Source organism: Oncorhynchus tshawytscha, linkage group LG08, assembly GCF_018296145.1.
Source record: "Oncorhynchus tshawytscha isolate Ot180627B linkage group LG08, Otsh_v2.0, whole genome shotgun sequence".
NCBI classification, from domain to species: domain Eukaryota; kingdom Metazoa; phylum Chordata; class Actinopteri; order Salmoniformes; family Salmonidae; genus Oncorhynchus; species Oncorhynchus tshawytscha.
Genome location: NC_056436.1, coordinates 18,272,179 through 18,284,438, shown reverse-complemented (window position 1 = coordinate 18,284,438; position 12,260 = coordinate 18,272,179). Strand labels below are relative to the sequence as shown.

The 12,260-nt window shown below is 43.4% G+C and overlaps 1 protein-coding gene across 1 annotated transcript in view; it reads left to right on the top strand.

The window, feature by feature from the left end:
* LOC112255779 (neuronal PAS domain-containing protein 3-like) overlaps nt 1-12,260 on the top strand; it is a 314,403-nt gene that overhangs the window by 277,352 nt on the left and 24,791 nt on the right. The window contains exon 7 of the mRNA XM_042326252.1: nt 8,692-8,810. Within this exon, the coding sequence (XP_042182186.1) occupies nt 8,692-8,810 (119 nt within the window). The remainder of the gene's footprint in view (nt 1-8,691; nt 8,811-12,260) is intronic.

Below are 12,260 nucleotides of genomic sequence, written 5' to 3'. Positions count from 1 at the left end.
TGTGTGATACATATTATTATTATTTTTTTTACATTATTACATTTTTTCTCATTTAGCAGACGCTCTTGTCCAGAGCGACTTACAGTAATGAGTGCATTCTATACTTGTATTTTCTTCTTACATGTTACATTCCACTATCTGTCTCTGTAGCATTAAATTATGATAAATGGCATGTATTGGCCACCGTTTAAAGGGATAGTGCAAGATTTTGGCAAGTAAGCCCATGCTAGCTGTAGCTGTAAACCTCTAGTCATTAGTTTGTAGTGGTTTGTGAGACTACCTACAACTTCCTTCAAACTGCACACACAGTATCCATGAGTTCATCTGACTCACACTTTTCTTTTAAGCATTATTTTGACCATGATACAACAACAAAACATTCAATTCTCCACTGTCACCCTCCCCCCAATTATTAGTTGATATCTTGTTGAATTTGCCATACAGGAACATTTAGAAATGATTACATTATTATTTATTTATTATTTATTTTATTTTCACTCTGCCTGAAATTATGTATGTTTTTAAGTCATAGGCTACAGAGAGACTGGTGAGGGGAGAGAGGGGAGGGGAGACAGGCACACGTGACAGTGCCTGATGGCATTTTTCCTGTCACCCTGTAATGATTAAAGCTGCCAATGCAATACAAGTCCCTCTGTATGTTTCACATCCCACTCACACTTATATATACACACACACACACACGCTCTCACAAACACACTCTCTCTCTCTCTACACAAGTATTGTTCTCACACACAAAATTCACAAACACACTTGTTTTGTACACACACACACACGCTCTCTACAAACACACTTTCTAGACAAAAAACACACTCTCTCTCTCACACACACACACACGGTCTCACAAACACACTAATTTCTATCTCTCTCACACACACACACTATCTCTCTCTCACACACACACACTATCTCTCTCTCACACACACACACTATCTCTTCTCACACACACACTATCTCTCTCACACACACACACTATCTCTCTCTCACACACACACACTATCTCTCTCTCACACAACACACACTATCTCTCTCTCACACACACACTCTCTCTCACACACACTATCTCTCACACACACACTTCTCTCTCACAAACACACTATCTCTCTCTCACACACACACTTTCTTCACACACACACACACTATCTCTCTCTCACACACTTATCTCTCAATTTATCTTTACAAACACACTGTATCTCTCTCTCACAACACAGCAAAACACACTCTCTCTCACACACACACACACTATCTCTCTCTCACAAACACACTTGATTTTCATCACACACACACACTATCTCTCTCTCACAAACACACTCTATTCTTGTACACACACACAAACACACTATTCACACACACACACACACTATCTCTCTCTCACAAACACACTACACACACACACTCTCTCTGCCAAACACACACACTCTCTCTCACACACACACACACTATCTCTCTCTCACAAACACACTCTCTCTCTCACACACACACACACACTCTCTACACATATCTCTCTCTCACAAACACACTTCTTCTCTATTTTTCTCACAAACACACACTTCTCTACATTTTCTCTCACAAACACACTTCTCTCTCTCACACACACACTCTCTCTCCACACACACACACTATCTCTCTCTCACAAATGAGTGCTTCTCATACACACACACTATCTATTTCACAAACACACTCTTCTCTCTCATGTTACATTCCACACACACACACTATCTGTCTCTGTAAACACACTTAAATTATCTCTCTCTCACAACACACACTATCTTGGCTCACAAACACATCTCTCTTAACACACATACACACGCTCTCACAAACACACTTCTTCACACACACACACACACTATCTCTCTCTCAGCACACTCTCTCTCTCTCACACACACACACTAGTCTCTCTCACACACACACACTATCTTTCTCACACACACACACTGGTTTCTCACACACACACACTACTCTACAAACTTCCTTCAAACTGCACACACAGTATCCAAACACACTGAGTTCATCTGACTCACACACACACGCACTTTCTTTTAAAACACACTTATTTTGACCATGATACACACAACAAAACATTCAATTCTCTCTCTCACAAACACACTCTCTCTCTCTCACACATTATCTCTCTTGATATCTTCTCTCAATATTCTCCACACACACACACACTTCTCTCTCTCACAAACACACTTACACACACTATTATTCTTTCACAAACACACTTTCTTTCACACACACACATTTTCTCACAAACACACTCTCTCTCTCTCACACACACACACTTATGTCTCTCACAAACACACTCTTTTTAAGTCACACTATCTCTACAAACACACTGGTCTCTCTCACACACACACTAGGGGAGACAGGCACACACTATCTGCCTCATGGCACACTTTCTCTCTCACACACACCCTCTCTCTCATGACACTTCTCTCTCTCACACACACAACACTCTCTCACAAACACACTCCTCTCTCTCATATCTTCACAAACACACTCCTCTCTCACACACACACTATCTCTCTCTCACAAACACACTCTCTCTCTCTCACACACACACTATCTCTCTCTCACAAACACACTATCTCTCTCTCTCACACACACACTATCTCTCTCTCACAAACACACTCTCTCTCACACACACACACACTATCTCTCTCTCACAAACACACTCTCTCTCTCTCACACACACACACTATCTCTCTCTCACACACACACACTATCTCTCTCTCACAAACACTCTCTCTCTCTCACACACACACACTATCTCTCTCTCACAAACACACTCTCTCTCACACACACACACACTATCTCTCTCTCACACACACACACATCTCTCTCTCACAAACACACTCTCTCTCTCTCACACACACACACTATCTCTCTCTCACACACACACACTATCTCTCTCTCACAAACACACTCTCTCTCTCACACACACACACTATCTCTCTCTCACAAACACACTCTCTCTCTCTCACACACACACACTCTCTCTCTCACAAACACACTCTCTCTCTCTCACACACACACACACTATCTCTCTCTCACAAACACACTCTCTCTCTCTCACACACACTATCTCTCTCTCACAAACACACTCTCTCTCTCTCACACACACACACTATCTCTCTCTCACAAACACACTATCTCTCTCTCTCACACACACACTATCTCTCTCTCAAACACACTCTCTCTCTCACACACACACACTCTCTCTCACAAACACACTCTCTCTCTCTCACACACACACACTATCTCTCTCTCACACACACACTATCTCTCTCTCACAAACACTCTCTCTCTCTCACACACACACTACTCTCTCTCACAAACACACTCTCTCTCTCACACACACACATCTCTCTCTCACAAACACACTCTCTCACACACACACACTATCTCTCTCTCACAAACACACTCTCTCTCTCTCACACACACACACTATCTCTCTCACAAACACAACACACACACTATCTCTCTCTCACAAACACACACTATCTCTCTCACACAAACACACTATCTCTCTCTCTCACACACACACTATCTCTCTCTCACAAACACACTCTCTCTCTCTCACACACACACTATCTCTCTCTCACAAACACACTCTCTCTCTCTCACACACACACACTATCTCTCCCACACAGACGGGCAAGCTGTATTGAAAAATCACCCTCTACCTCTCAATATGGAGACAGCCAGCAGTGCCTTCCAATTAGTCCAGGGCCTGGTGCATTATCTGTCATTACTAATGTACAGAGACGCACTCATTCATCAGAGCAGGGCCAGACAAGGACCTCCCAGTGTCTGGAGATGGAGAACAGAACCGCTGAGCCATGGGTCATACACTTTATCTTGATTTATCTGTACGTTAAACGCTTGACTTTTTGAATTGGTACTAATATTTATATAAATGTATTAGGAATATTAGCGAGCGGAGTAGGGGAGCCTCACTTAGGCCTATAAGTCATATAAGCATGTAGCTTGTAGCAGTGTCTTGCTTTGTAGGAGCTTCCTCCTCTCAGTTGTCCCTGGTGTGTAGAAATGGTATGGTGATGGTGACGGGGGTTGTCAGGGGGAGGAGAGGGGCGATGGGGGGCTAAATGATGATGGTCAACACTCACCATCATAGCACAGAAAGAAATACTTTTAAAATCTCATCACTTACACACAGAGATGGCTCATTAATCGAGACCGGCAGACCCCTGCCAAACCATAAATAATACTCACAAATGTTTATTCATTTTCCTTTTAAATAATTCTTCTAAAAGGTGTCATTTTTCTATGAGATCCAGGGCTTGAAGTTTCTAGTTTCACATTTCACTACAAAGTACCCTGGCACTTGATGTTTGGTTTGACTGGTACTCTACATTTAAATGAGGTTGGCTACATTCACTTCCTCTCACGCTGTAGGCCTTTCCCTCTTTGTACTATCAACATAAACATGCATAGATCGCAATACTGTGGGAGTCCTAACCACACTGTTAGGTGGTAATCGCTCTATATTTTGTACATGTTAACACGGTGTTCCATGTATTATAACCCTATAACAGATACATGCTGTATATCAATATTCTCCTATGCGGTGTCAAAACCATTCATTGGTCTCTGTGTCCCAAATGGCACCCTATCCCCTATAAAGAACACAGAGTATCCGTGATAATTCTCCCACTCTGCACTCTAATACCCAGAGTAATGCTCCAACAGAGCTCATATTAGTATTAGTTTGATGAAGAAAGTATTGCGATGGTGTCTGACGTGTCTGACTTGTAAATTGCCCAGTCTATAATTCACATTCACATCGTAACTGCTAACTAACAGAAGCCCACTAGTGGTGAAACACACCACCATCCCTCAACCCCTCACAAATTAACCTGATTGGCTGTTTTAGTTAGACGTCAGTAGGGTGAAAATAGATTCCTGTGCTTTTAAGGCCAGGCGGTTGGTTGGCTCGTGCCTTCCCTTATGAAAATGCTCAGTTCTAAGAGGGTCTGATCTTGTGTTTTAGTAAAATAGAACTATACAGCTGACTGGCAGCTCTGATCTATAGCATTTAAGTGTAAGTTTTGATCTCTCTGCCTTTGATTAAAACTAATGAGCTCATTTAATTCAAAATGGGAATCTGTGATAAGAGAAATAAGGTTGATGTGATTGGATTAGAGAGGCAAATTAAACTCTTAGAGCTGCTACTGCTTCTGCTGCTTCTGCAGTGTATTAAAACGCTGTTGGTGTATTCTGCTGTGTTAGATGATGAGAAAAATGTCATAGTAATTCATATTTAATCAGAAGAAATGAAATGACTAAATATAACACGGCTGTGGCTTCTCCCCAGTGATAAAGGACTGGTTATATTTTAAATGACATTTAATTCCTCAGTAAAGAAGAGATAAAAAGATGATGTCAGCAGCCGCCACCACCACGCCCTCCCACCAGCCTCCTCGCTGTCACCCTACCCTCCTCCCTCATACTGATCATGTTGTTTCCAGTTCTAGAAAGCCTCACTGCAGCCTTGTTGTCAGCGATTGGGTGCAGAGATGTAGCGGAGTCAGGCGCAGGACACAGGTTTGAGCAACACAACTGAGTTTACTCACAAAAATTCAAGCAATATTCCAAACAGGAAAATGCATACAAACTAACACCTACAACAACCACTAAGACACCAACAATCACGGACAGAACAGAAATGTATGCCAGAGGGTTAAATAAGGAACATGATATGGGAATTGAAACCAGGTGTGTATAGAATTGAAACCAGACAAAACAAAACAAAAATGAAACATGGATCGGTGGTGACTAGAAAGCCGGTGACGTCGACTGCCGAACACCACCCGAACAAGGAGAGGGGCCAACTTCGGTGGAAGTCGTGACACTTGTTATAAGCAGAAAAATGGATTTTCCAGGTGTGCTGTTTTAGTAATCCCATTTCGATGTGATCTCCTAGCTTGGTCCATGGCTGAGATGCCTGTGAGCTGGGCGTTGTCATATCACTGTCTGTCTGTCTGTCTGTCTGTATCTAATGTCCTATATTTAATGTCCTGTCCTACCCAGGGGACAGAGAGTCTGGGAGACACACACCACACACACACACACACACATTTTAAATACTAAAATGTACAAAAATAGGATCCAAACATTTCAAAGGTCCCTGTATGCGTGGTACTCAAGGGTACAGAAATCACCTCTTCTCCAAACTACTAGGTTGCCCACGACAGCTGAAATAGCCGTACCTAGCCAATTGCTTTGCCCTCGTTTTTGTCAGGCCCCGCAATCTGGATGCCGCGCACTGCGGGCCTGTGAGGAGGCCGAAACGGCCTCCACCCGAGGCTGTCCCAGCGCCACCAGGGGCTGGTACTGAAGCAGATTCAAACGCCTGCTCCATGTAGCCGTCCAATGAGCAGCCCACTTCCAAAATGAACACCTCTCCCCTGGCCTCCCCCCACAACAACATCTGGTGTATTTGGCACACAGGAAAACACATCATCATCAACATCAAACCAGCTTCCTACTACACAACAATGTTAATACATGTGTGCTGTTGGTGAGACTACTTGTCGAAGCTCACTGGCGATCAGGTCAAAAAGGCGGTCATGTCTAGCAATGTACAAATCATTGTATGCAATTCACAACATGGGCAATGGACTTGTTGGTAGAACTTGCAGCATCGCCTTAACAGTAAAGGTGAGAATGTCCTCACCAACATCAGCATTCTGGTGCATGGAATGGGAGACAGAGTAGTGAGTTTCCCCCTGCAGCCTCAGGCCAGTCCAGTGTTGTAGTAGCTGCATCTGTCTGATACCAACGAGTGTTGTCCTGGATGTAGGATGAGATGTTCCATCATGGGTGACAGAAGCCTCCACAACAACACCGTGATCTGCCACAACTGCATCAGTTTCCATATCAGTCCGTGTCCACCTGAGCTCCACTCCAGTCCAGTTGCAGAGGTTGTTGATGTCCAGACAGTTCCCCCCCCCCTTTTTACTCCCCAATTTCGTGGTATCCAACTGTTGTTAGTAATTACTATCTTGTCTCATCGCTACAACTCCCGTACGGGCTCGGGAGAGACGAAGGTCGAAAGCCATGCGTCCTCCGAAACACAACCCAACCAAGCCGCACTGCTTCTTAACACAGCGCACCTCCAAACCGGAAGCCAGCTGCACCAATGTGTCGGAGGAAACACTGTGCACCTGGCTACCTTGGTTAGCGAACACTGCGCCCGGCCCGCCACAGGAGTCGCTGGTGCACGATAAGACAAGGATATCCCTACCGGCCAAGCCCTCCCTAACCCGGACGACGCTAGGCCAATTGTGCGTCGCCCCACGGACCTCCCGGTCACGCCCGGCTGCGACAGAGCCTGGGCGCGAACCCAGGGTTTCTGGTGGCACAGCTAGCGCTGCGATGCAGTGTTCAATTTTCCATTGGCCTTCCTCCTGAAGACCCAGGAAGTTGTCCTCAGTGTCCCTGGCCAGTGTAACCTTCCACCTTCGTAGGTCCAGAAGGAGGGAGGCTCTGGCTAACTCCTTAATTGTCACATCGTCACTGTTGAGCATGTTCAACAGGTGAATCAGTCTTGTAGCAGTGTAAAGCCACTCAATATTGGGGACACCTAAACCCTTCTTTGGCTCAGGAAGACAACGTCACGTGTGGTGTGTGTGTTTAAGCAGAGACACTTTGTCACCACCTGAACAGCTTTGTTATTCACTCTCCTTAGATCCTTCTGGGGGATATGCACATTTGCAAGCAGATGTTGAATCTTTGCTAGGGCCACCCCTCTCACAGCTTCTAGCTTCATGACCACAGGCAAAGGGGAAATGTCAATCATAACACACACATCACACACACAGCCAGGGAGACCAGCATGTCTACATCTACAGTATATTATCTCCTCTGATGGATTGAATATTTTGAATATGCATTTGATTATTAAGCCTTGATCAGGAGCAGTGACAAATGGACCGTTTCACCTTTACCTAATAGGTACCCTTGTTGTGTTCTGTTGAAGAGACTGACTGACCTCATTAGTTATGTGGTTTTAATGTGATGATCTATGTTTTGTTGAACTTTGTTGAAGCAAGGATGAATATCTTTGTTTACAATTAGATTAACTCTACATACAGTATAAAATAAAATACACTTTAGTTAATTCTAATAGGTATTCCATTACATGAAATTGCAATATTGTACTTGGAAAATGAATACACCACTACAATGAAGTGAAACGTGCAGTTGACTTTTAAACTGCCGCTGAGCTTCCAATAAAATGTTTTCACCGATTATGGTGTTAGACCTAACAGAGGTTGTACTCTATTACAGAACATACTGTAATTAAAACATGGTTTACTGCTAATGTGTTGTTTTTATTTAGGTGTGCTTTTTCCATTAGACGGTTACCTGGGAGATGATAGAAACTCAATGAAAAGTTATTACAGCTAGCCTGTCTTACCAGCTGGGGTTTTTAATATCACCCCACCTCTCCTGGGCTTTACTACAAAACACACAGATTTATTGGCCAAGTAATGTTAAGTAATTGTGTGTGTGTGTGTGTGTGTGTGTGTGTGTGTGTGTGTGTGTGTGTGTGTGTGTGTGTGTGTGTGTGTGTGTGTGTGTGTGTGTGTGTGTGTGTGTGTGTGTGTGTGTGTGTGTGTGTGTGTGTGTTTGCCTCCACAGTCGAGTCGACCAGCCCCACCCTGCTTCCCCCAGACAACATTCTAGAACGCTCCTTCTTTGTCCGTATGAAGTCCACACTGACCAAGAGAGGTGTCCACATCAAGTCTTCAGGCTATAAGGTAAGACCCAGAGGCACGGTGGCCGAGCCACAGAGATCCTAGAATTCACAACCCCACAGCCGTATGTTGTTATATATGTAGTTCTACAGCCTAGCCCTGTAGTAAGAGAAGGGTTATAGACTCTCATAAGGAACTAGTCTGGAATCCAAACTGAATATGGCTCTGTTTTACTATTGTTTTAGAGTGATATTCAGTTTGCATTCCAGGCTTTTTCTAGTATGTAAATATTGTTTTGTATTTCAGTTTGAGTTGTGAAAAAGAGAGAATCGCCATAACTACCATGACTATCATACTCAGCATGAGATAAAAATGTTAGCTGTCGGTGTTAACATACTGTATGTATAGAAAAAGAGTCACGCAGGCTCAATATTAAGTTGATACGATGTATGGCTTGTGGGGGCTTTGGGACAGAGAGATGTGATTAAGGCTGATTCTTTGAGCAGTGAGGACACACAGGGACGAGCCCAGCCTCATCTTGATGCCCCTCTCTCTCTCCAAGCATCTCCATATCATCTCTGTCTCTCTGTCAGTGTCTCCGGCCTCATTCTGGCTTCGTCACACCCTAATGCACTTTGTGTTCTCAAGGGTGGATCCAACAGCAGTGGCGTGGGTTTGGATATATCTCTTCAATCTCTTTATTATATTGTGTTTCATTGGTCTTGGACTGTGAGGGAAAAAAACATTTTAATATTTATTTATTATAAGAAATGGAAGGTAATGGCTGCCTATGGTTAGAACTAAGGCTGTATCTGAAAGAGACAAGGAGAGAGAGAGAGAGAGAGAGAGAGAGAGAGAGAGAGAGAGAGAGAGAGAGAGAAAGAGAAAGAAAGAAAGAAAGAAAGAAAGAAAGAAAGAAAGAAAGAAAGAAAGAAAGAAAGAAAGAAAGAAAGAAAGAGTTTCAGTCCAAAAGCAGTAATAGAGAATCTTAAACACAAAATAGCGAGGGTGGAGGTGAGGACAACTGTTTTGAAGGTCCTAATTATGGCTAGAGATAAATGTTGTTTGGCGTGTCGGTGATCTGCTCCTCCACCCGGGACCGCGAGGCACGGTGGCGTTGGCGGCACGTATCATGGCTGCTTATATCCCCACTCCACTCTGGAGGTCAAATCAAAGTTCCAGCATTAAACCCATATTTTTTTAACACATCTCAGCCCCCCCATCTCATTTAATGCACTCATGTAAAGGTCCTCCTTCATTATTGGTGCTGTATCACATTTCAAAAGCACTCCAGAGAATCCCCAGGAACAGATGAATCTTATTTCTTATGTATACCTCTTCTATATTCACCGGTGGAGAGAGAGAGTGTATTCATTGTGTGCTGAACCATGAATTATAAAAATTGATCCCTGTATTTTGTTGGCTTGTATTAAGTTGAGAAATGCTATTCGAATTGCCTCTCACTGCCGCTGTTGTGAACACTTGACGTGTCAGTTTGCATTTAACTGCCTGAGCATATTTAATGTTCTGGTCAATAGCTCCTGTAGCAGTCTAGCTGCCCACCATTCACTTCAAAAGTCTTATTCAAACAAACTGTTTTGATGCCTCTGGGTTTGGGCTTCCGAAGAAATCATTTCAATTCTATATGTTTTTTAAATGTTTGTATTCATTAGAGTGGAGCAGAGCGGAGTGCATTTTATGATTTTATGTGATGTCTTTCTCTGCCCTGGTCTCATTGTGCTGATGTGATGTCTTCCTCTACCCTGGTCTCATTGTGCTGATGTGATGTCTTCCTCTGCCCTGGTCTCATTGTCTTCCTCTGCCCTGGTCTCATTGTCTTTCTCTGCCCTGGTCTCATTGTGCTGATGTGATGTCTTCCTCTGCCCTGGTCTCATTGTCTTTCTCTGCCCTGGTCTCATTGTGCTGATGTGATGTCTTCCTCTGCCCTGGTCTCATTGTCTTCCTCTGCCCTGGTCTCATTGTGCTGATGTGATGTCTTCCTCTGCCCTGGTCTCATTGTGCTGATGTGATGTCTTCCTCTGCCCTGGTCTCATTGTCTTCCTCTGCCCTGGTCTCATTGTGCTGATGTGATGTCTTCCTCTGCCCTGGTCTCATTGTCTTCCTCTGCCCTGGTCTCATTGTCTTCCTTTGCCCTGGTCTCATTGTGCTGATGTGATGTCTTCCTCTGCCCTGGTCTCATTGTGCTGATGTGATGTCTTTCTCTGCCCTGGTCTCATTGTGCTGATGTGATGTCTTTCTCTGCCCTGGTCTCATTGTGCTGATGTGATGTCTTTCTCTGCCCTGGTCTCATTGTGCTGATGTGATGTTTTTTTTAAACCTAACAACCAACAGTCAAGTGTGTGTCAGAACCTACCTTGCTGTCAATCTGTGGTCTGATCAAGATAGACAGCATATTGTCTGTCTAATGTGTGAAGCTGATCAGTTTACTGTCTGTCTGATGTGTGAAGCTGATCAGCATACTGTACCATACCTGGGTTCAAGTACTATTTAAAATCATTTTAAATACTACATCTGGGCTTGATTTAGCTTCCCTGGCACACTGGAATGAATAGAATAATTGGAGAAGAGCAAAACCCTGCCCATCCGGCATTGCAGGCAGGCTTAAGCAAACGCTAAAAATATTTGGAAGATTTCAAATAGTGTTTGAACCCAGGTGTGAGTGTGAGGAGGCTGATTTGCTGCATAGATCTGTTTAACACATAAAGGACTGTAGGGAACTCTCATATGCATTCAACAAAGTCATTCTGGGTGGATCAACCAGACTTTGTTTACATGATTCAATTATACATACATGATGTAAAATGTTACAAAAATGAGTGTAATTACAGAATATCAGGGACATATATATCACATATGTAACATATATAATATATCTAAAACAGGAAATATATCTAACACATATTCTGCACAGTAGATGTTACAGAAATTACTGTAACTGCAAAATCATGGGAATATATCTAACAGAATATAATCTGTATGGAAAGCCGATGGAGAGTACCTTCAACTGTTCCTATTCTTCACGGTCTTTCCCCTGGTGACCTTGAACAAGGTCTCACTGCACTCTTCAACTTTAAAAAGACAGCAAAGTATTCTCCCTCCTCTTCTCTCTCTTAGAGCAGCATGACTTCAAGCACTAGACTGGCTACACTCCTCGGACCCAAAATGCCTCTCCTAGCATTCTGTTTGATGTGTTTTAGCCGGACTTCTCTCATACTCACTTTAAAATAAACACTGTTCAATCTTGCCATTGGATGTGCTATACAGCGTTGTAGTTTAGTTGTATTCAAAATGGGTTTGAAACTATCATTCACAGTTTTTCTTTGTCTTTAGAAACTCCAGGGAAAAGGAGTCAGTATCATTTAACTGTGGAGACTGTTGACGGCTCCTAGGATGTCACAAGCACTGATGGTTTCCCTTTGAAAAGGAGACATCATACACCATCAGAACCATTTTCCTCCTGGGCCGACTGTCTGACAGGGCTGTTGTAACATG